At 42.5% G+C, this 25944-nt stretch overlaps 1 protein-coding gene across 1 annotated transcript in view; it reads right to left on the minus strand.

The window, feature by feature from the left end:
- Positions 1–18680: 18680 nt before the first annotated feature.
- The window catches only part of KATNAL1 (katanin p60 subunit A-like 1), a 36084-nt gene continuing 28820 nt past the window's right edge, over positions 18681–25944 (minus strand). The window contains exons 8-10 of the mRNA XM_015425588.1: positions 24862–24996; positions 23398–23524; positions 18681–20397 (exon numbers count right to left, since the gene is read on the minus strand). Of these exons, the coding sequence (XP_015281074.1) occupies positions 20199–20397; positions 23398–23524; positions 24862–24996 (461 nt within the window). The 3' untranslated portion in view covers positions 18681–20198. The remainder of the gene's footprint in view (positions 20398–23397; positions 23525–24861; positions 24997–25944) is intronic.

Raw genomic sequence — 25944 nt, forward strand, 5'->3', positions numbered from 1 at the left:
CTTACAGGGAACATTGCCCAGGACCCATGTGTGAGTGGCAGGTCAGCCGGCGAACTGATTTTGCCACGCATGAATCCTGCCACCCCATAGGCCAGAAGCCACCCCAACTGGCTTTTATATAAAAGGAGAGATTACTGTAATGAAATAGTTCAACATCTGAATCAAGAAGTTGAAGTGAAACAATTTGGAAATATGAACTACTATCTTGGAATACAAATAGAACGAAAGGAAGATGGAAGCTATCTTCTCTACCAGAATTATTTATTTATTTATTTTATTAGATTTTTATCCTGCCCTCCTAGGCCAGGGCCAGCTCAGAAGCAGAAAATCATAGACTTTCTGGACTACATGAATATGAAAGGAGCTAAGCCAGCAAGCACTCCTATGGAAGTGAACTACCTGAACAAACAAGGAAGTAGTGGACTTCTGCCTGACAACAAGCAGTACAGAGAAGCAACTGAAAAACTACTGTACACAAGCACATTGATGTGTCCTGATATCACGGCAGCTGTGAGCATATTTGTAGGGAGATGGAATCACCAAGCAAAAGGCACTGGAATGTAATCAAAAGACTTGCAAAGTACCTGTATGGCATTGCACATCTGAAATAAAATTGCCAACAAATGACAATCCCAGACTGGTGGGATGCATGCATGCAGACTGGACAAGAGATACTACAGATAGAAAGTCAACCAGTGGACATGTATTCTTCTGTGGTGGCAGAGCAGTCAGCTGGAGAAGCAGGAAGGAAAAAACTGTGGCTGTATCCTCAGCTGAAGCGGAATATGTATCTGTAGCAGAAGCGTGCAGACAACTGAAATTGATACTGCAACTGATGCAAGACTTGGGGATAGAGGAACCCAAACCAATACAACTCTTTGAAGACAACCCTAAAACTTGCACAGATGGAGAAAATCAGTTCAAGGACTATATTATTTATTTTTATTTATTTTATTGGATTTGTATCCCACCCTCCCTGCATAGCCGGCTCAGGGCAGGTTCCATCAAATATAATATACAAACAATTAAAAACAGTTAAAAATACATCAGATAAAACAGATGGCAATTCCTATATATCTAATCAGAGCCCCAACACATGTGGCCTTTCACAAATTGGGGTTCCAGATGTTACACAGATCTGATCCACCATCTTGCAGGCCCTGCAGGGCCCTGATCTCATATGGGAGCACATTCCACCAAGTAGGGTGATCTTTATATGATTATGACTGTATTGAGCATGATTAAATTAAGCAAGGAAGATTGATGTAGTATTGGAAAGTATATTAATAAATTGATCACAGTAACTTTTGTTCTATTTATAGCCATTCATTTCCACAATCCTCTCTTCTTTCAATCTCCTGATAATGGCTGAAGATCTCCTATTACAACTGATCTCCAGGCAATAAATATCAGTTCATCTGGAGAAAATGGCTGCTTTGGAAGGTGAACTCTATATTATACCCCATTTAAGTCCCTCCCCTCCTCAAGCCCTGCCTTTCTCAGACTCCACCCCCAAAATCTGCAGGTATTTCCCAGCCTGGACCTGGCATAAATTGGGGTTGGACTAGATGAACCTGGAGATCCCTTCCAAATCTATGATTCTATGGCAACCCTAACCCTCTATTCCTGCCATCTAAAGTAGTGCAATATAGAATTCAATCAGCTTAATCTATACATAGAAAAGCTTTCAGATCTGAAGGAAACGCCCTGTTGCACATTTACGTTTTTGCCCAAATCAAATTTATTAAAACAAGCAGAACTGTCAGTGTTATTGCACTGATACTACATATGGTATTTTTAATCTTGCTTTTCCTCTGTGGAGCTCATGATTACCTACATAGATGGTTTTATCCTCACAGCAAGTCTGTGTAGGTTAGGCAGGAGGGAGGGCAAAGTCACCTAGTGATTTCATGGCTGGAGTGAGGATTTGCCCCCGTTTCTTTAGATGTTAAACTGGGTCTATGGAATTCTTTTCCAAAGAAGTTCACTTGGGCTGCAATACTGAGAACACCTTTCTGGGAATTACAGATTAAAATGGGACTTAATTCTGAGCAAACTTACTTGGAATTGCTCCCCTGGATGCCTCCCTAATATGTGTCCACTAGGTTTGCCAACTAACCTGGAGGGGGATGGGATGTTATTTCCAGAGATGATGTTGTTTACCTCTATGGCATGAAACACTTCAATGGCACATTTCCACACAGTGCAGGTAGAGAAAGAAGTACTTTTCACCCTTTTCTCACAATACAAGAACTCATGGGCATTCAATGAAATGGCTGAGCAGTTGGGTTAGAACAGATAAAAGAAAGTACTTCTTCACCCAAAGAGTGATTAACACATGGAATTCACTGCCACAGGAGGTGGTGGCGGCTACAAGCATGGGCAGCTTCAACATGGGATAAACATATGGCGCAGAGGTCCATCAGTGGCTATTAGCCACGAGGTATAAGTAGGAATTCTTGGTCTGGGTCAAGTGATGTTCTGTATTCTTGGTGCTTAGTGGGGTGGGGGGCAACACTGGGAGGGCTTCTATTGTCTTGGCCCCACTGCTGGACCTCCTGATGGCACCTGGTATTTTTGGCCACTGTGTGACAGAGTGTTGGACTGGATGGGCCTGATCCAACATTGGCTTCTCTTATGTTCTTATGCAACCTTCTGTTAAAGGGAAAATACATTTTTAATCCAGGTTGATAACAATCCTACTTGGAAGTAGAATGCTTTCTTTTTCATAAAGCTTGATGTTAGATTTTCCACTGATTTCATTCAATTAGTTTGCTATCTGTTTTAGTTATACATCAGGCCTGTCATCTTAATAACTTTTTGTGATTTACTGGTGCTGCTCTGTTTGTTGGTTGCGTTAGGTTTTTACAAGTCAAAGTCCTTGAAGGAATCATAGTGGTGAGAGGATAAGAAATACCCATCCAACCCACATCAACTATCACACCTCTCCAAGAATACTATAAGCTTTTAGGAGCTTAAGCAGGTTAAGTTTCCTCTCTCTGTTTTCCTCTACCCTTAACTGACATTCATATGACTGCATGAAGCTGCCTCATGCTGACTCAAATCATTGGTCAGTACTGTCTACTCAGACTGGCAGCATCACCTGCCAGATCTTCTAACAGGGGATTCCAGGGATTGAACCTGGCATAGGTGTAATCTTCGTGGGGGCGGTGGGGCTTCAGCCCCCGCCGAAATTTTCAGGAAGGTGCTCAGCCTCCCCCGGGAGCCACCCTTGCTCCTAGCAAAGCAATGCCTCTGGCCCAGCCCCAGCCCCCCTCCCCTGGGAAATTGGAAAGTCTACACCCTTGGCACTAACCTGGGACCTTCTGCATGCCAAGCAGATACTCTACCAGTAAGTCACAGCCTCTCCCGTCCCCAACATGCCATGCTTTGTAGAGCGCAATGATCATGCTCAGCATTAAGTAGGCCATTTATTGGAGGGGAGTGTGTGTTCTTCCTTTTTTAAGTTGACAAGTTAGTGTTATTTTTGGCAAACCTGAAAAGTTCCCAGAGCATACAGAAACCTCTACTTTGTTTGTGGGTGGCACCATTACACTGCCTTGCTGATAGGCTCATTTATCAGTGTAAGTATCAATGGGGAATATGAGGATTGCAATGTAGAATGAATTGTTTCAGGTTATAATATTAATGTCATCTGAAATGCCGTTGGGCATAGAAGCTACTGATAAATAGTCTTTATAAATGAAAAGGGAGTAGGAAATGTGTTGGAACTCATTGGGGGCATGCTGACCTACTTTTGTGTCCATATGGCCCTGTACAGGGTGAGCATGTTAAATTAGTGTTTCACATCAACCTTGAATCTTCAGCGCATTTACTTGACTTCAAAATCTCCATGGTGTCTAGCTCTTGCACAAGATATTCAAAACTGGCTGAACCAATAAATGACAATCCTATTCTAAAATTAATGTTAAGAGAGGAAATGAACATTGAGGGGACAGCTGTGGGTTGTTTTTTTTAAAATAAAGCAACACAGAAATTGAAATGTTTCAGGTTCTGAACCACTCTCATATAAGTAATTCAAAATAATTCATGTGGTCCGAGGAGCAGATCTAGGGAAATCATCTGTTTACACCGAGGGCATCTTGACAAGTGTTTTGATTAGACACACGATGCGTAGTCCACTCCTAATCAGCCCCTGCTTTTCCAGTTGCTCTCTCCTTTTCACAGTAAGCTATCTTGAATTGTCATGGCAACCCAAGAGGGGAAGCAAATATAAAAAACTGGAATATCAACATAGAGAGGAAAATGTATTGGGGGAAGGAAGGATTTCCAGCTGCTTGAGAGGCAAGGTGTTGTTGTTTTTCTTGACTCAAGGTGCCTACACCTTTGTTATCTGCATGGCATGCGGAAATTTAAAAGGTTCAATTTTACTCAGTAATGGAAGAAACTACTCCAATTGAATTTCTGTTGGCCATGTTACAGGAACCTAGCAGCCTTTGTGCTTATTTATGAAGACTCTCCAAATTATACAAAGTGCACGTCCAAACAATCGTATACTATCCATATAGGCTAGATCAGCAACTAATTTTTAACATTTTTAAACTATCTTTTGTATTATTCAAGGGCTGAACAGCTAGCAGTACTGGCTTTGCCCAGTGACTCACTCCAGTTCAACTTAGCCCCACCCACAAAATAAATGAAGACAATTAAGCACCAGGCAGGTATCTGTGGTGAGGGAGTTCCACAGCCAGGACATTACCATGGAGAAGGGTAGCCGCCCACCTCACTTCACAGCAGGGGTACCTAAAACTGATCCATCATAGAAGGCTTTGGATCATAGACAAACTAATATTTGAGTAAATGGTCTTAAATACCCCAGTCCCATGCCATCTAATACAACACCTGGAAACAAAGAGGAAGCAACAACATTATTTTTATATTGGTAAGGTGTCATTACAGTAACTGATTTCTATTGGCAATAGTGGTATTGCATTTTGCAGCTGTAACTTTTTTAACCATTTTCAGTGGAATGAAATTAAATCAGAAGAGTTTTTGGCTAAATATTAGGAAGAATTTCCTGACAGAGCAGTTCCTCAGTGGAACAGGCTTCCTTGGGAGGTGGTTGGCCCTCCTTTGGAGGTTTTAAAACAGAGGCTAGAGGGCCATCTGACAGCAATGCTGATTCTGTGAACTTAGATCATGAAAGGGAGGGCCTCCTCAACTTCCAGGCCTCCTGGGATCCTCCTTTTTGGCCTGGCCCCATCTGCTGGCCTCCCTCTGACTGCCCCATGGGCTGGTTTCCCAGGACTCCTGTCGTTTCTATTAAAAGCAGATTGTCTTCCCCTTTTCCTTATGACCCTGCGATCCTCGATTTCCAGGCCTCCTGAGGTCCCCCTTTTTGGCCTGGCCTCATCTGCTGACCTTCCTCTGATTGCCCCAAGTTTCCTGAAGTTCCCACTGCTTCTGCAAAAAGGAGATCGCCTTCTCCTTTCTCCCCCAAACCTCAGATCTCTGGCTCCTCTCTCTCCTGCACCACCACCGGTGTGCACCCCTCCTCAGCCTCTCCTTCATCTCCTTCCACCCCCAAACCCAGGCTCTTTCATGCTTTCCTCAATGCCCCTGAGTCCCACAAGGGCCACTTTTGTTTGGTGTTTCTAGGGTTGCGGAAGGGCTGCAGAAGTCCATCTCCCCATTGCTTTGACAATCCATCGGCACCTGCATGTCTAGCTCACAAACTGGCATCACAAACCTTCATGAAAAACATGGCAGTTCATGGGAGACATGATCACATGAACTGAGGTTCACGAAACATGATGTTCTTGATTAAATTAGTTTCGTGCCCATCCCTATTCAAGACCTAAAAGAGCAGAGGTATGTGGATAAAGAATAAAGGATGTGGATAAAGATTATCCACAGATGATATAGGGATTTCTGCAGACTCCAGGGACTTCCTGTGTATACAGAAAAGCATATTGTACATATTTAAGAAGTCCCCTAGAGAATTCCCAAATGATTCAGACTTCAGAAACAGTTTAAAAGCCTGGGGAAGGGTGGTAGAGTGGGAAGAGGGTGCAGAATGGAGTTGATTGACAGGCTTTGTGAGAGAAAATATGGTTTTATATTGAACCTTGTGAAACTGAGGGAAGAACAGCCACAAAGTAGTTTAAAACAGACAGTAGTCCAGAAAGAAGAATAAATAACCTTATGAACTGCAAAAGGGAGAAGACACAAAACTGAAAAAGGACTAAAGATTATTGAAGAATAATAGGAAAAAATATCAAAATAAGGCGCTAAGTTGTCCAAGTTCCAGGAGCAACAATTATTTTAAGTTAGATAAAATACCGTAAATAAAAGCTTAAGGATACATAAAGGCTATGGAATCCAATATGCTAGATTGTCAGACTAGAACTTTTAAAACCCAGGCTCAAATCCCCAGCCACTCACAGAGCATAACTGTGTTGATTGGGATTAGTCATCGTTTCTCACTCTAAACTACCTCACAGAGCTGTGAGAATAATGGAAGAAGGCAAAACTATGTATGTTGCCATGAGCTTCTTGGAAGAAAGACAGATGAAAAACCACTGAGAGTGCAGAAACAGAAATTCTGAGAGGGGGGAAATTATTGACAGCTTTGCCTGAAGAAAAGGAACATCTAACAACAGGATTTTTAAAAAAAAGCATATTCACATGTCACCCCCCGAAGTGTAGTAACATATAAAGCCTTGTTTTCTTTTAAACTGTTTTTAATGGCAAACTATGATTTAGATGAGAAAGGTGGGTTGGATTGAGACAGCGTTTTTACTCAGTTTCACCCAATTCCATTCTTGCTACATACTTCTAGGACCCTATTGGGGTGGGGGAATCCCGTCTCCCACTCCTGTTGCCCACCACCATTGTGAGCAGCCATGGGGGGATTTTTTTAAAAAAAATCTGCAACACAGGCTATGGCTTGATTAAAAAGGAAGTGATAAAGGGTAGCTCTAGGGATTCCTAGAAATTCTACCATAGAATTTCTACGATTCCTAGAGCTACTTATGTCTCATGTTTTCTTTTTTACCTAAAGTGATGTGACACCACAGTCAGCACCACACACTTGCCCCATATCCCTGGCACAGCCTTCTCACTGCCCAGCAAAGTTGCCTGGAAACTTTGTACACCTCTGATGTATTAGACAAGGGGAAATGGCCACTTGAGTCACTCCTCCATTTTGGAAAGCGTATTCTCTGCCATAAAGAGAACCTTAAAACTAGACATACATATAGATGAAATAGGAAGCCAACCATGCCCAGGAGAGACCCAAGGCACCTCTCCCGAATGCCTGACAATGTCTTTAAATCCACTTGGTCAATACCTGTGAATGATATAGTCCCCTCCCAGAGTATCAGACTAATCAATTGTACCCAGAATGAAAGCAGGTATCCTGCCTTGCTAAGGCAGATTACAAATACAATAGAACTACTCAATCAAAGCTGATGACAAAATATTATAACATTTGAATGATAATATTTTAATTTAACAGCAAAGATTCCTAGTAAAACAAAACTATTTAGTCAATCAGCAGGTGGATTACAAAATATAACAACTTTGAGACTAATCACAAAGATTCCTAGTAAAACAACACAATTCAGTGGGGCTGGCACTGATAAACTGGAAAGCAGACTACTCTTTAAGCAATCACAGCTGTCCACTTTCATTGCCTGATTTTTTCAATCTACACAGTCAGCAGCATCCGCTGGAGAAGTGATTGCAGTAACTAACTGCAAAATTAGTTGAAATCTTTGGCAAACCTCAAAGGCACATAGAGAACCCCAAACAGTATATCTCAATTAAAAATAAAATTAAAAACTTGATTTTTTTCTTTTATTACTGTGTACATTTTAAAAAATTGGAGGTGGTGATGGCAGACAGGTGGGGGGGGGGTGGCTGCAAAATGCCGTCTAACCATGGGAAATAGTTGTGTAATTGTACAAACTGGATGCATATGAATTGGTCACCAAATAATTAACTCTCAGCTTGCAACCAGCAAGCAGGACATGAAGTGAACTGGCAGGTGATCTAGCATGACTATTTCTCACAGAAAAGAAAATAAGAAAAATTGAATAAGTTTGTATGTTATATTGTACAGAAAACTAATAGAAACAAAATGGCAGTGTGGTTTTTTTTTTAAAAAGATTGAGCATATTGGTGGGGTATACAACATGTCTTGACATGTCAAAGCACCCAAACCACTCACAGCACTCAGAATACTAAATGCATCAGTTTTGAATGGGAAATGCTGAGGCATGTATGTCAGTATTGATCAGCCAAACATTTCATATGGTGAAAGTTACATAATATACTGTCACAATAAAAAGGGTCACTGGGGAAGAGTTTTGCAGTCTCTTAACATCAGTTGTCAGAGTTTACTACAGAATATTCACAAGCAGAAGAAATGCATTCTTTAGTATTTGTAGCAATCAATTTTAAAATTCCACCTGGTCATGAGTATAGGTAAAGTTAAAGGTTCCCTTGCTCGAAAGCCAGTCGAATCTGACTCTAGGGTTGCGGTGCTCATCTCTGTTTCAAAGCCGAAGAGCCAGCGCTGTCCAAAGACGTTTCCATGGTCATGTGGCCGGCATGACTAAACACCAAGGCTCACGGAACGCTGTTACCTTCCCACCGAAGTGGTCCCTATTTATCTACTTGCAATTTCTTGCTTTCGAACTGCTAGGTTGGCAGGAGCTGGAACTAGAGACAGGAGCTCGCCCTGTCTTGCGGCACCCGGGTCTTGAACCGCTGAACTACTGACCTTCCACAGCCTGCAGTTCAGCGTCTTAACCACTTGAGCCACCGCAGGTCATGAATATACTGTTTGCAAATACAGAGAACTGTGTCATAGCATACCAAATCTATATCCTGAGCCATCTGTTATAATAATATTTAACCTAAAGAATGTTGTATTTAATTCAAGTTTTAAAAGGGGAGAATGTAACAATAAAAAAGGGAAGTGCAAAATAAGGAAACCTTGAAGTTGTTTATGGTAGGTTAGCTCATGCCAATCATGAAATTAATAAAACCAGGCCACACACTGACAATTCAATGAGTATGTAGCAGTCACCCACTACATATACATCAGTCTCCAAATGGCCCAGTGAGGACTGAATATACTACTGAAGGTAGGAACAGCAGCATCAAAAGACGAGAGATCAGTATGCATAAGCCCCTGAGAATTTAGACAACCTGTTATATTGTTTGTAAAGACAAGAAAATCGGCATAAATCAGCAGGTGCTGCTTTTTTAGTTCAATGCATTTGCCTTTCAGGAAATCTTCACCTGCAGAAGAAACTGGCAATCCTAGATAGCTTGCAATGCCCAGATGCACATAGTTAGAGGTGAGCATATTTTAAAAGTATCTGAAGAAGTGAACAGTGACTCACGAAAGCTCATACCCTGCCACGATTTGTGTGTGTGTGTGTGTGTGTTTAAGGTGCTACTGGACTCTTGCTCTTTTCTACCGCTACAAACAGGCTAACATGGCTATCCATCTTGATTTATGTTTTTTAAAAAAACTGTTGTTAAATTGTATCCAAGGATACCTCTGATAAATGACAAGACTGGTTTTAGCAGTGTTCCATTCATTTTGCTACTACTGTTTGTTCAGGTTGCTATGGTAGGCACTGCTGCTACTGACTGCCGAAGCAAGACCGAGGCTCGTTAAGACAGTTCCTTTTCATGGCTCCCCCTAACATATCAGAAACAGAACTGAAGTTGTTTAATTCTTTATGCAACAAACCACAGATTATATACTCCTACCTGTCTATTATGTTTTCATCCCACTCTTCCTCCAAGCAGCGCAAGGTAGCTTACATGATTCTCCCATTCTCAATTTTATTATTAGTGTGGTTAATTTAACATGCCTCTCAGTCATATATTCTTAAAAGGCTAATTTATAAGGATGACTGCATTGCCAATAAAAAAGCACTTTTTACTTCTGGCGCTGTGCCTTAATATTCCATTCTTTCCCCAGAGACTGTGGGAAAGTGAAAGGCCTGGGACTTCAGGTCATACTCAGAGACTGACCAGATAATTCTACTTACAGCCAAGCTAGACATTATGTGTAACATGCATCAGGACACAAGTGCTTGACACAACTCAGTGTCGCATGTAACGACTTGTGTGAAGTGGGTTTGCTCACCTTCAAATTACTCAATTGGGTTCCAGATTGCTGAAAGGTGGGGCTTCTGGATTCACTTCTGCACCATTTTCGCCAGTGGAAATGGCCAGATGGGCTGTTTACCCCTTTGGCAAACAACACCCTTGGCAGCCATTTCCACTGGTGAAAACAGTGTAGGGGGGATGGCAGAAGTTGATCCTTCCAGAGCTCTGGAGCCCAACTAAACACTTTTAATGTGTCAACCCATTTCATATGAATGCAAGTCAGTCAGGTACCCATTTCCCAATTTGTGTCACACATAATGTCTAGTTTGGCTCTTATTCACAGGATTAATTTGGTAGCATTCATTATTTTGGTTCCCAATTCACCTAACCATATTGTGAATCAGAAAAAAAAATGTGTAGAATTGGCCATTGGAGTGAATTGAATGAACACATGAAGCTGCCTTATCCTGAGCCAGACTACCAATCTGCAAGTTAGCATTGTCTACTCTGATTGGCACTGACTCAGATTAAGGTCTTCTATGTCCCCTATACTACCTGACCCTTTTAACTGAGTCCCCTACACTACCTGACCCTTTTAACTGAGATGTCAGGGATTGAACCTGAGAATTTCTGCATAGAAGGCCACTGAGCCATGGCCCTCTGTCAGCCTCGCAGGAACTCTCAGATGCAATAAGTCCTTTTACAAGCTTTATTGTGAAATCAGGAAAGTTGCTGTAAAGTCAAACTCTTTGACAGAACTAAGTAGTATTACAAAGTGGGAATCTACGAGACCTCTATTCTAGCCTACATTCATACGTCATGATTACATGGTGCATAGACAGGTTAATACAGGTTAATACAGTTCAATTAAGATGGTGAGAATGTTATCAGCAGGAGCGGTGGCGCAGGCAGTACGACGCCTGCGGTGAACATCAATAGCGAACAGCCACAATGGCTGTTCGAATCCCCACCGCGGCCGGGTTGAGCCCCCGGCCCTTGTCCCAGCCCCCGCCAACCCAGCGGCTCTAATAACAACAAGAGGAATGGGTACCTGCCCTAGGTGGCAGGGGGCACCCTCCTCCTGGCTCTGTGCCGGGAGTGCGGTTGGCAGCAGCGGAGAGAGATGAGAGAGGTGGCGGTGGAGGCGAGAGACGAGAGAAATGGCGGCAGAAAGAGTCGAGCGATCCAAGGAGGCGGTGGCAGAATTGAGTGGAGGCGGAGCGGCACTCCGAAGGAGAAAAAATCGTCAAGAGCCTGCTCGGACTTGGTCGCCCGCCATCCGGATCGCCGAAAGGAACAACGAGGCCGCCAGAGAGGAAGAAGGACTATGCTGCATGGGTGCTGGTAGGATATCCCCTCCCCAAGAGAATTGTGGCCCTAGCTAGGTATTAACTACGCAGTAGTTCATTGTAAACCGCTCTGAGACCCATTAGGGGTCATGGGCGGTATATAAATCCCATGTAAATAAATAAATAAATAAATAATCTTTTGAGTCTCTCTCGAAGAATGAGAAATAGCGAAAGTTCTCTCTGACCTATGTGAAGGATGTTTCCTTTCACAGAGTTTCAGGAGCAGCTAATCTAAGTTTCACACAGACATGTCTCAATCACCCCTCCTGCAAGAATGTCAGAGGAGGACCTTGCAGACAGATTGATACAATGCCAGCAGGTGCTAACCAGGAACTTGGGAACTACAAGCGGGGAGGGGAACAGTGGCCAAAGCAATAACAGAGCATAGCTATGTACATCAGAGAGCCGCAGTTACAAATAAGATGGCCCGATAACCCGGGCAAGGGTCCGATTCTGACACCCTCCCCGAAAGTCAAAGTAGGCCTGACAAGGGAGATCTGTGATTCAGTTATCCTATCAGTTCAAAGCAGCTGCAAGAAGATCCCAATCAAGAGGTGGTGCTGGGAGTGTTTAAGCTTCCCCCCCCCCTTGTCATTTTTGCCAGTCTGCATCACCCTCCCAAATTGCTATTTGCTTTCCTAGGGGCAGCACAATGATGGGTTTTCTCCTGTGTGACAAATGCCAGCTTTAGTTGTAGCAGTGGGGCAGTTGATTGCATTTCAGATCAGGACCTCATGGGGGAAAGGTAGTTTCAGAAGGCAGCCATTCTGGTCTGCAGTAGGAGAGCTAGGTTTGAGTCCAGTAGCACATTGTTGGTCTCTAAGATTTTTAGGGTATAAGATTTTGAGAATCAAAGTTCTCTTCGTCACTTGGGGGAAAGGGTTAAACATCCCCACCCTACCCCTGTACCACTTCCCAAACTTGATTCTCCTATCCTTTGAATTTTTTTAAAAAATCCTAATCGCAGATCACATCTAGTTTCCCCATAAGAGCCAAAGGTGCCCCTATGATCTTCATATATCGATGAAGCCGCTATCACGTTGTCCACAAAACAATGAACATTCTGCAATGCTTTAGCCATCCTCAGCCCTGAAGGTTACAAGGAATCAGCTCTGGGAAATGAGGAACATGCGTACATAGTGCAGTTGCTGATCTTTTGGCTCAGAAGAGATAATTACAGTAAAATGTATACAGCAGCTTCTTGGAACACAAGCATAACATCAGAAGAAGCCAAGTGATTGTGCATTATGCTGATAAAGTATTATTCATCACAGTATGAAATCTTCACCATGTTTAAGCTTCACATATCAGACCCATATTCCTTGAAGGTCTTTCTAGAGTTTTGCCAAGCTGAGTCACACAGATCAGTACAAACCACATTTAAAAGGACAGGGTTGTCTTACCCCCCCCTCCCGGAAACACAGCCCAGACATGATGGTAAAAATCCATGGTTAGGATCCATTGCAGCTTTTTTTTTCTAATTAGCAGGCTCAGACAGCTACTTTGAAGATTAGGGAAGAGCCACTGGGTGAAATAGTGTCTAACCCTTCCCTCACATTCTTGTTCCGAGACCTTACATACCCAGCAAAGCTGCAAATCCTACCTTTCAAGGTAGGAAAAAAATACATGTACAAGGCACCTGAATCACTCCCCCCTTATAGAACCTCTCCTCTCCCCTCAAAGTTCTTGCCTACCACCCACTGAGGCTAACTTGAGGAGGCACCTAAAAGGCTAGTATATTGATTGTGCTGTCAGCTTTCATGAGCACGAGCCTCCTTCCTCAGATATATCGATAACAAACATTTTGGATCGTGGCCAAAAAGGTGAGATATGTGAAAGAAACTGGGTTGTCGGGCAGGGCAGGGCCTGGCAACCAGTAATGATGTTACTGACAAAACACTGACATCACTTCTGGGCACATAGGGAGTGACCCCAGCATGCTGGAATGCTGCCCGCAACCCCCCCCCAATTCCCCACCATTTCTTCCCCATCTGGCCAGCTGAACAGTGGCAGAGAAGCACCTTCTGGGGGGACGGGGGATTCCCTGCTCCCAGCGGGGGAATGGCAAGCCTAGAAAGAAAGGCACATGTGCCTCTAGAACTTAGTTTGCTCTTTTTGCTTCAACAGTCCCCACTGCTAAAGAGACAAGCCACTGTTACCTTGGAAACTAAGGGTCATGCCACTGTGTCAAAAACACCAACTTAAGCTGTGGCTGTGCATATAGCTCCTTGTGATTGTGACATTAGCTGAAAATGAATTATAATGTCAGGTATGAGCAGATAACTTATATTTATAGCTGGCAAATCCAAATCACTAAGAGACCTTACAGATCATAGCCGTGGATCTTTTCTTTTAGCTCTCTATAGCTGATATACCATTTTGTACACCATTTTGTAACCCAGCATTCTCTAGCTGGCACCCATGTACGCACTGCACTATTGTTCTCTACACAGATCGCATGCAGATTGTTGTCAGCAAGTCCTTTCGTTTATTCACTTCACTTTTGTTATATTTATAAACCTTTCATGAGTTGCTATGGTTTCTGTTACATGCATCCCATTTGGTGTTCCGCTCATTTCCTCTCACCTTCACCTCTGCAATGACTTCATTAAGATCTTACATGCAATCATCTCTTCAGTTATAAACTGTGCCACAGACAATGCAGCCACCTTCAACTAAGCAAAGTGACACGTCTCTTTCGAACTAATAGGTATGAGAAGAAAAGCACAGTCATTTCAAATAATATCATGAATGAACACATTGGCCTATTCACTTAGATAAGCAAAAAGTGAAGAAATATCAGCTCTGACTTCCTCTAATTAAGACACTTTACTGATCTTTATTCATGGGTACTTTTTTATTTGCCAGGGAAGCGTCACAAATTCTGTTTTTTGACAGCCACAAAAATGTTAATAGTCTTTAACACTTCACTCACTAGGTAGCTTTGAAAAAGTCATCGGGTTGGATCACACCAGCTTTCCTTCTGGTGGAAGGTGGGGGGAGGAGGAGGTCTTTTTAATTGCTGAAAAGTTGATGCCAGGGATTGTGGGTCCCACATAGACAAAAGCCATGCAGACAGGGGCTGCGGCATGGAGGGAAATTTTACAAGATTGAGCAGAAAAGCTTATAGGGGAGACGGTTTTACCTTTAAAATACCCTCTGTGTACCTAAACTTGGTAGATTTCTGCTGCCACCAGGAATTAAAAATTCCAGATCTCTCTCTTTTGGTAGAATGACCTAGGGTCTGGGCACTTCAGAGGACTATGTGGCCCTGAGGAAGGACTATTCTGATTTCTGGGATAAGGTTAAACAAAAAAATGATTTATTTAATAAAGAACAAAATAGGTTTCTGGTTATTTTGAACTGTTGCTGATGAAAGGAACTTGTAAATATAACTGGCAAAGCTTGGTGTCACAAACAGTCTCTCAAACTCCCAAAACTCCACTCTGACAGGCATAGACACAGTCTGATCTCCCTCTCTCTTTCATATACATAGCCACACAGGCTGAACTCTTTGTCTTATTCACACAGAATAGACTCAAAACTCATATTCACACAGACTAAACTGTTTGTCTTTTTCACACAGAATAGACTCAGAATCTCCCATAGTCACACAGACTATGCTCTCTCTTCAGACTTCACACACAGAATCGCTCTCCTAGACACCCCTCCTCCCACTCTCAGTCATCAGCCAATCACATCACACTTGTCTCTCCCTATCACTCTTGTAGTGTATCAAGTCCTGACAAGTCCAGGCATGTCCAGGGACAACCATCGAGCTTCGCTCCAAGAGACAATGGACTATGCGGATCCTAGCCTGCTCCAATCAGGGGGCTAGGTTCCTGGCTGAGAAGCCAATGAGACTCTCGGCCACTGTAAATAACCTATTGGGAAGTGGCGGGGTGTTTTGGGTGGCGGTTTCTGGGGGAATATAAGCCGGCCTGCAAGCCAGCCAAAGTTGTCTTGTTCCTGATCGAGTAAAGTACGCTTTGCTGAAATCACTCTCCGTCTGCGTACTTTTCAATTCTTCTTACAGTACTGCGGTCAAACTAAACATTTAAGAAACACACACACCAAAAGATGAAATCATTACACCATTTTTCACAGTTAAATTTTGGAAGGAGAACAATAGGTCTGAAAAATATTCTAAATATTAAAGTGCTATACAAATTATTAACACGGGCTTAGAACTTGTGTTCTTCTTTTCCTCCACTGCAGAGCACTTTCCTCTGGCAGTAGGCAGTTCCTACTTATGTAAGATCAGTGCATTGCATTAGCAGGAAGCACCTAGTTCCTGTGGAACAGACTCTGCAACAGAGATCTACAAGCAGAAGCATGGGGTCCAAGTCATGAGCGCCCAATAAACAATAATTATGTTTCTAGAAACAAGGTGTTTGTTGCTTCTGAACATCCTTTGAAAGTGGCAGCCTCAGACATCATGGAGTTTAGATGCTTAACTGTCAAATTATCCTTCAATTCTACTATGAATTTTACAGAAATTGTTACACTGCGTTCTGAACACCAATAATGATCTCTGATACACTTTCGGGAGGTATCCAAGATCACAGTGATAACAGCGATGCGGTGGACGTTTCTTTAAAGGTTTGCCACATGTTGAAGAGTAGCCCATTGCTTTTAAGTCTGAAATTTAAACTAGAAAGTAGACGCAGAAAGATTTGCAAAGGGAACTTCTGAGCAACTGCTCTTAGGTACATGACTCTTCCCCTGCTTCGTTGGACTGCAGCTATGGAAGACAAAAGTAGTAGCTGATGTTTTGGACCTTTCTTCTTTGGGGCCATACATATCACAAAGAACAAACAAACTATAATAGCGGTCTTTGGAAGGGCAACATTTTAAGAATGACTCCACTATATTATTCACAATGTAGAACAAAAATTACAACTCATATATCCTCCAGTTTGGACTACTTCACTCTATTGGGAGTTTTTGGGTTGCAAACTCCCACATTCATTCCAAGATGTTTCTCTGTCGGTAAAAGGACAGGAAACGAGAGAGATCAGTTGATCTCAAGCATCCCCCCCATTAATGGCAATGGCTCTCAAAGCACCCACTATTGAAGGTCTTGCTATCCAAATTTCTCTAATCAAAGGGCCATCTCACAACCTGGGAAGAATGTGACACCTGGGAGGAGACATCGGCACAGGGATGCCAAATAACAGGAAGAGAAGGACTGACCCAAGCAGGGGTGAACAACCAGAGAAGATAAATTCTCTTCCCATAAATGGAACATTGGTTCATTTTGACAAATTCCATCTGGGGCAATGACTCACGAAAGCTCATACTCTACTTTGTTAATCTTTAAGATGCTACTGGACTCTTACGCTTTTCTACTGCTTTGTAGTTGTTACACATTCTCAGGTTGCAGCTCTCCAGTAACTTTGTTATTGTATTAGTGAAAGGAGTAGAGAAAAGGAAAACAGAGAAGCATCCACTTTGGGCAAAGCTCCTTGTTTACCATCTCTTCCAAATGCCAAAGCATGGTTAGATTCCACTTCCTGCTCCTTCCATCCCAGTCTCCCATGCTGGATTTAGGTTGCAGGCTCCTTGGGGCAGGAGCTACCTGTTTGAGAAGTTTTGGATTTCTAAATTATAGAAATTGCTGCTGCTACGATTATCAACTCTGTCCAAAAAACAGCAGTGAGCTCAAAGGCAGTGGGAGTCTTTACATTCCTTGACTGTTGTTCAGTCGCACAGTCGAGTCCGACTCTTCATGACCCCATGGACCAGATCACGCCAGGCCTTCCTGTCTTCCGTCATGCTCCGGAATTTGCTTAATTTCATGTTCGTTGCATCTATGACACTGTCTAACCATCTCACCCTTTGCCGTCCCCTTCTTCTTTGAATTTCAATCCTTCCCAGCATAAGGGCCTTCTCCAGTGAGTGCTCCCTTCTCATTTGGTGGCCAAAGTATTTGAGCTTCAGTTTCATTATCTGGCCTTCCAGGGAACAGTCAGGGTTGATTTCTTTTAGGATTGACTGATTTGATCTTCTTGCAGTCCAGGGGACTCTCAAGAGTCTTCTCCAGCGCCATAATTCAAAAGAATCTATTCTTCGGCGCTTGGCCTTCCTTATAGTCCAACTCTCGCAACCATACAGTACTACTGGGAATATCATTGCTTTGACCATATGGACTTTTGTTGGTAGGGTGATGTCTCTACTTTTTATTATGCTGTCAAGGTTTGCCATCACTTTCCTCCCAAGGAGTAGGCGTCTTTTAATTTCATGGCTGCAGTTACCACCTGCAGTGATCTTGGATCCCAGGAACGTGAAGTCTGTCACTGCTTCCACAACTTCTCCTTCTATTTGCCAAGGAGTGATGGGGCCGGATGCCATGATCTTAGTTTTTTTTATGTTGAGTTTCAAGCCAACCTTTGCACTCTCCTCTTTTACTCCTAGCAAGAGGCTCTTTAGGTCCTCTTCACTTTCTGCCATTAGAGTGGTATCATAGAATTCCTTGACTACTGTGGTATTCCTTGACTACTGCATAGCAATTGCCTACTAGTTTCACAAAGTTAAACAGTGAGAGGAATAGTGTGTGTGTGTAAAAACCTAAAATACTCCATGAGGTGGTGTGCTACTCTTATGCTTCCAGAGCATCACATACAACTCAGCCACTGCAGGAGTACAACAGAATCCCAAAACCTCTATGCAGAACAAAGAGTACCACATAAAAGAAACATGAGTCATTGTTAGGACATTTATTCTAATTTCATCCTTTCAAGGTACAGCTGCCATTTGTTGGAAACACAATGTACTATTCACAGTCTCAACCCAAGATGCCTCCTGTGTAAAAAATAAAATAAAATAGCAACAAGTAAAGAATCCAAGACAAAACAATTGCAAACACCATCTGTGTAACTGCCCACATACTATGGGACTGGATCATCCACACAGATCATGCTAGTCCTCCTTGGTCTACTTCTTGGGCTAGTAAAATTTGTGTGGCTTGCAGAGGTCAAGAATGCTGAATCAGCATGCTAGATAACTGAAAAAACCCCTGCATGCAAGTACTCTAAATGAGAGCTTTTGAAACAAATTATTTTAAGTGGCAGGCTGCCAAAATGAAAGAAAAAACTATTGGTCAGTCAAACGATTCATTCACAAGATAGACAGACCTCATGTAAACCTAACTGCTGGTACTCCTGGGATTAGACCATTTATTCTAGTGGAAATGTTAACTTGGATTTGGCAATCCACACAGTTTTTCTGGAGCTGAATCTAAGAACAGGGCCCGCCAGTAAATCTGATTGTAGATTTTTCGCTAGAAACGTAATGTGGATAACCAGTTTTGTACATTTTTCGCTAGAAAAATAATGTGGATAACCAGTTCCAGACCTACATGTACCTAAACACAATCACTTCAAGAAGTCAACTGTGCATTATGTCTGTCAAGGCCCAATTGTGATTAGGGCAATCTTTTCATATACACCTGATATTAGAAAGATTCTGCTGAAATATCATACTTGAGGGGAAAACTGCTAAGATCAGAGAGCTCTAGATATACTAAGTGATGGGGAACAGAGTATTCTTAGATGCTTTATTTATTTATTTATTTTTCACATCTGTATCCCGCCCTTCCCAGTGGGCTCAGGGCGGCTAACAAGGGCAGGGTACTAACTTTCAAGTTCAGGTTCCATTGTGCTACACTTCAGTATCCCATACTGTAACACAGGTGCAAATAATAAAAGAAAAAGGTAGTCTAAAGCAAAAGATAGCTGGACTCCCAGTACAAGATGTACACTGGTTTAATTTAGCACTGGCAAGTGAAACCAATGAAACTTCCAGAATGAAGTGGGCCTCTAGCTAGTCACAAGACCGCAAGGTAATCTTCCATCTTGCTTAACACGGAGTGACAAGTGACAAGATGGCACTATATTCCATAAAAGCAATGTATTTAAACACAAGTATAAAATGGAGATGGGAGGAAAATCAGCCCTGAGATTTATTTATTTTTTTGCATCATTACCTGCTTTTTTTGGAAAGGTCTACACTACCACTTCACACTTTACACAGCAATTATGATGGCCATGTTAAACCCACACTGGCTGCAGTAAACAGATAAAGTGTAAGATGGAAACATGAATTTCTAAACACTCGGCAACAGAATGTGTCAAAGAGGTGCAGCTGGTCACAGCAATGTACATGTGTATACACAAGTCTCCCTTTTATAGTATGGTGTTTAATTGTGTTCCAGCAAATACCAGTGTAGCCATGGCAACATGACTGCAGTGTAAAGCGAACCTTGGTATTTTTATCTTAGATCACACTGAAGAGCTCCCTAATGGAGGCAGAAGTGCAGAATAAAAACTTGTGCTTTACATTCAAGCAGTATGAAATCCAGTTATAACTAGACATACAATATGTCCTGGGACCACAGGCATATATCACAAGGAGGCTGGTAGCTTTTTCCTGCACAATCCCATGTCTGGTTGGAAGATAAAAACCATGAAAGATTAGCATGTGAAAATCAGGACACTGGTATTTACAGTTAAAGTGCAGGCAGCCACAAATGCAGAGGGTTTCCATTGCTACATTTACAGGTTTTGGTAGTCATCCATGAAACGCCATGATCTCACTGTGTAACATTTTTATTTTGTTCCCTTTAAAGTGCAAAAAAAAATATTTAAAAGTTTAAAAGGGGTATCTTGTCCATAGGTAAAACTCAAGGTTTCTATGCCTAACATTCTAAAATGGGAAAGTTACAATCCACTAGGAAGAGACATCCCAAGGTTAAGCAGATCCAAATTCTGACATCCACTTTTCATATTTCTCCAAGTCTGCAGCTGAAACAGACTTAGAGATTTTCTTCAGAGCCAAGTCAAAGTCCCCCATGGTAACAGGCATCTGAAGCTCTTCTTTAGACAGTGCACGGATCTCTTCAGGGCTTAAACCATGAATACGCCGCCTCATTGCCATCAAAGCGGCATCCCTAGAAACAAAGGAAAATGCACAGGAACTAATTACCAATAGCGTAGGCTGGGAACCATTAAGATTTTGATTACACTGCATGTTGCAGCCCCCTAGCAGGAGAATATAAAACATTTCCTCTTAGTTGCCTTCCTGTCCCCCTTGGAAACTCGGGCTTCTACATCTCCAATATCCCCAGCATTAATATAATGTAAAGGACACTAGGCAGCTGAAACTCACTAAGGCATCTAGTCAATGTGCAGAGATAATTAAACCCATAAAACCAATTCTACTCCCACCCCGACACAATCCTTTTACAATGATTTATGGAGATGCGGAGCTAATCGTTCAGCTCATGAAAAAGAATGCTGCTCAGTCACTATAGTTCCTTCATACCCTCTGGATCTATCCTCCTCTAGGTTGAGGAAGGAGGTCCCAAGCGGCCTTTAAAAATCCAATGCAATACTCAGGAATGGACATGGAGTTAAGGAGGAGAAGAAACGTGCTTTCCCTAGCTACTGCATCCTTTTCTGCCTATGTAAGCCTGAGAGCTGCTGTGGGTGTGTTATAAATTGTGTCAAAGATGTTACAAGATACAGAAAAGGAATCAGAGCAAAGAACCTTCAACATGAAACCTGCCTGTAAGCTGATACTGGAGACACTTCATATGCTTTGGGAGCTATTTCCCTATCTTGGACAATGGCTTCAATCTGCTGCCTAACACCCTCCTAACCAGCTCCTCAAAGGCACCTCAGCAAAGTAACATGCTGGGTTGCTCGGGTCATTCTTGAAGGACCTGCTCCTTGTATTTATGAGAGACAGGGGCTTATCACTAGTAGTACTCAGAGGCTGAAATTTCTTCTCTGGGGAGACTTTAACCAAGTCTTTCTCTCAAGTTTTCTGACGCAAGCCAGGATTATTTTCTTCTGTGTGGATTTTGAGGGGGCAGATGGTTTTGTTGCTTTGGGTTTAAGCCTTCTGGTTGACAGTTCTGCTTCTGATGAGTTCTGGGATGTGTGTTCTATCCCCCCCCCCTCTCTCGTTAGCAGTGTCTAAGCCACACTGAGGATCTTTATGGGCTGGGACAGTAACATATATGTTTTAAATTAAAAAGTTTACAGGATGACTTTTACCACACTAAGGAAAAAATAGTCCTGGTTTTCACTTGATCACAATTCATATGTGCTGCCCTGAGCCTGCTTGCGGGGAGGGTGAGGTAGAAATGTCAAAAATAAATAAATAAAAAATATGTCAAACAAGCCAGTCCAAGTTCAGCTGTGACGGGCACTGACTGCTGGGCTCACACATGTCCTCCCTCCCTTAGTGTGGCATTGCTGATAGTGAAGACAGAAGAAACCCCAAGTTACCGGGACAGAAACTACCTGCCGATTATTAAGGTGCCCGCATCTGAACATCACAACTAATTGTAGTTACCGTATTTTCCGGTGTATAAGACGACTGGGCGTATAAGACGACCCCCAACTTTTCCAGTTAAAATATAGAGTTTGGGATATACTTGCCCAGAGACTGTATTTACCGGCGTATAAGACGACCCCCCCATTTCTGAGAAGATTTCCCTGGGTTAAAAAGTAGTCTTATACACCTGAAAATACAGTAGTTACTTCTGTCTTCAATCTCCGCATGGCCATGCACTGAAGCAAGAAGGGCACATGCAAGACCAACACCTAATCAGCTTACACTCATCACAAACTCTGGTTTGCTTGTGACATCTGAACTGAACCTGAGAAACTGAGAAGCAAACTAATTTATTAATATCTTCTCAATTATATTATAGTATTACAACAGCTCCATTATTTATTAATTTGGGATTTTTAGCCGTCCCAATTTCAAAAGCTCTAAGTGGGTTACAATAAGCTACACTGCAGGCATACATACATTATTCATTTTGTTATTTATTTGTTTAATAAATCATTATACAGAATGTTACAGAGGACTGAAGGTCATTAAGATTTAGCTGCATTTTCAACCTGCAGCTGTCCAAGGTAGTAGATTTCTCACTGTGCTCCAGAGAGGCCTGAGTTGCCTCAGAAACTTGTCAGGTGTCTCTCAATAAAAAGATGAGTAATGACAGGTTTGCTTCACTAACAGACAGATTTTCTACCGCTACCAATCTTACCCTGCAGTGTATGGCCATGTAGGAGTTCGGAGGTGAGGCACCAAACCAGTGTGAACAAGCATATGACCTACACTTTCTGGAGTCATGTGAAGTCATTTAACACTAAGTCAGACCACTGGTTCATCTGGCTCAGGATAGTCCACTCTGCACGGCAGCAGCTCTACAAGGTCTCTGAGGCAGAATAAACATTTCCAACACTTGCTACATGAAATCCTTTAGCTGAACATGCCAAGGACATGCAGAAAGGGAGCCATCTATTTTTAGCGTAAAGGTGGTATATAAATATACTAAATGGCCAAACCTGTGGATCTTTAAATCCAGAGCCTGCAGCCATGAACAACAAGACAGATCTTTCTACAAACCTGAAAGAAGCCCCAGGTTTGCAGAAAAATCTGTAATCTAAAACAATAAAAACAGTGTCTAACCCCCCCCCTAACAGAAACAGCACCTGCAGTTTTAAGAAACAAATCCTGTCTCAGTGGACATTGTGGAGGTTGCCAGGCAACCACAACAGGTACTGCCAGCCTTCAAGCCAGCACCACACAGTGTTTTCCCAGGGAGAGGCTGCCAGGGGAGGAAAGGAGGGAAAGCTGAGGAAGGGGGACAGAAAAGGTTGGTTGGCTGTTGTGTGGGAAGGAGAGAAGGAAGGAAAAGGGGAGAGGTTATAGGGACTTCTAGAGAAGGTAAAACAGGAAATAGTGAGGGAGGGGAAAATAAGATGCACAAGTCTTTGTGGGTCCCCGCTTGTAAACCTATAATAAAAAAATCCACCTGTGGCAGGCATAACTCATCAGCAAATCAAGCTAGATATATCAGACTTTTAATTTAGTTTCGTAGTTAAGCTATTTATTTATTTTTAGCTAGGATATATAGCAGATAAGATACCTGCAAACATTAGTAATGTCAGCACCAGAATAGCCTTCAATCTTCTCAGCAATTTCTTCCAGGTTTATGTCAGGATCCAGATCTACTTCCCGAAGATTAATCTTCAGTAACTCTGCTCTGCCTTTTGCTACAATAGTGAAGATCTGATTAAAGCAGCTTGCAAATGTAGAATGTTTATACAATGTTTAAGGTTCTATCTTGAACGGTGGAAATCAGCAGCAAGTGACACAACTTCAAATAAAGAGTGTTTTCAAGTGAGAATTAAAGCAGTTCCCACTTTGATCTGCACCACAAATGTTCAGTCTACATTAGTCAGAATGCTCATTTGCACCACATCTGCTGTCTTCCACCTTTTCTTTTGTGTTAAGTAAGCAAACATCCAGATAAACAGCATGACAGAGGTGTAAAGGCAACTTAAACCTCACCTGAGAAAATGTTCTGTTATCAGCCATAAACACAAGATTTTCCACACAAGAGGCTAAAACTATACATTACATATGAAACAGGGCTACCCCTGAAAATGGGATGCCTGTGATGAATACACCCCCTGGACATACACACAAGTTTCCCCGGCCTGACCACTCACCAGTCACAACCAATGATGTGGTTCAGGGTTAGAGAAACTCAGACTGTAATGTCATCATGACAAGAAGTAATACTAATCATCAAGGGGTGGAATTGACTCGGGGATGCCATTCCTGACAGCAGCCCTATGTTGCACAAAATACTTCATTCTGACCCCTTAATTTACAAACTGCCAAAGCCAAGCTATACAACTATAAAAGGCCTTTCCCTCCAGCAGGTTCAACCAGTTGCTGTTACTTTGCACATGGATTTTGTTATCCCGAAAGCTTGCGCAGGAAAATAAGCCCTACACCCATTTTAAGAGGGATGCTGCTATACAACCCTAAAATAGTAATGAATCCTTAAGAGCGCATACAACCAGTAGCCAGGAAAGCCAATGTATACCGAGATAACATAAGGCAGGGGAATAATCAGTGGGCTATGATCCGGACGGCTGGGAATCTAGCCACAAAGGCCAGCCAAGAGCTGATTTACAACGTGGCAAGCCTGGAAGCGAAAATCCACGGATTCACTTTTCGGCTTTGGTCAGCAAGTGCACGGAAGTAGATCGACAATATTTCTTTAAGACATCCAAAGGTTGCCTCTGATATCCACTCAAGGATTGCTGTTAAACATTCGAAATAATTCCAAGCTCATCAAAACAAGCTGAGGTTCCAAACCTAAGTTCCTCTTCATCGGGCCTGCTGTGAAATACTGCAGCTAGTTTGTCCTGCAACCTTATGCATTTTTTTAAAAAGAAGAGACAAGTTATTAACCCCTGAAAATACAATATTTGTAACAAAAATGTCAATGGATTCTTTAACAGTCCCCTAGGGAAGCTTTAAACAACAAGTGTAAGAAAAAACACATTTCAGAGGAAAGCGGTTGCAGCAGTCCCACCTGTTGGCAATGGTATATAAATCCTTTTCTCCAGCCTCCTTCTCAGAGCTTCGTCAATGTCCCAGGGAAAATTGGTGGCAGCCAACACCATCACCATTTTGGAAGGATCGTCATTCTCAAGAGCTCCGCCTACTCCTACATGAACAAAGGCTGCAACTGTAACAAGGCATTTCTGTTTCGTTCACTTTCAAGTATGCATTTTGCAAATTATTAAAAGGGTATTTAATCATGTTGTCTAGCCCTCTTGCATGAAGAAGCAGAATCCTCATTTGTTAAGAGTGACAGAGCTCTGTGGGGGGAGGGGGGGAATAGGGAGCAGCAAAGACAAAAGACAAGGGCCACCACCAAGCTTGGTTTGTTTGTTTGTTTGCCATTAAGTCACAGCTGACTTATGGCGACCCTGTAGGGTTTTCAAGGCAAGAGACGCTCAGAGGTGGTTTGCCATTGCCTGCCTCCACATCAGGACCCGGTCTCTATCCAAATTCTAGCTAGGATCAACTCTGCTCAGCTTCTGGTGGGATCTGACTAGCCTGGATTATCCAGGTCAGGGCACCACCAAGCTGCATGCTTGCAAAACAACTAGATATTTTGCAAGGGGAAAGACAGAAACAAACAGAGTACCTGTTTTACACAGAAGAGACGAGACGTTCCCACAGCCATGTCTCCAGACGTTTACCTTTTGTGGTTATCGTGGAGGATTTAAGGTTCAAACTAAACATGATGCTTGAGATAGAAAATGCTCCCAGTTTGTAATTTAATCCTTAAAAAACAGCTGTGTGTGGGGGGGTACTGTGGCTGTTGCGATGAGGAAGTTTGGGTAACCCTACCCCCACACTGTTTCTCTAATACTTTAGCCTCAATAGAGAGGGAAAAGACACAATATGGGTTAATCTGGCCTTTTACCCTCCTGGAATTAAGGGCAGCCTGGGGAAGGAGGATAGTTTAGACTGGAGAAAAGGAATGTGTGGGGGAGGGGAATATCCTTCCCCAGGAATGAACAGCTGCAATTAAGCTACCTCTCTACTGTGTAAGGATTGGCTACTGTATTATCGGAGGCTAATATGAGCACTACAAACAACATCC

This window comes from Gekko japonicus, unplaced genomic scaffold (genome assembly GCF_001447785.1).
Source record: "Gekko japonicus isolate JY-2015 unplaced genomic scaffold, Gekko_japonicus_V1.1 scaffold913, whole genome shotgun sequence".
NCBI classification, from domain to species: Eukaryota; Metazoa; Chordata; class Lepidosauria; order Squamata; family Gekkonidae; genus Gekko; species Gekko japonicus.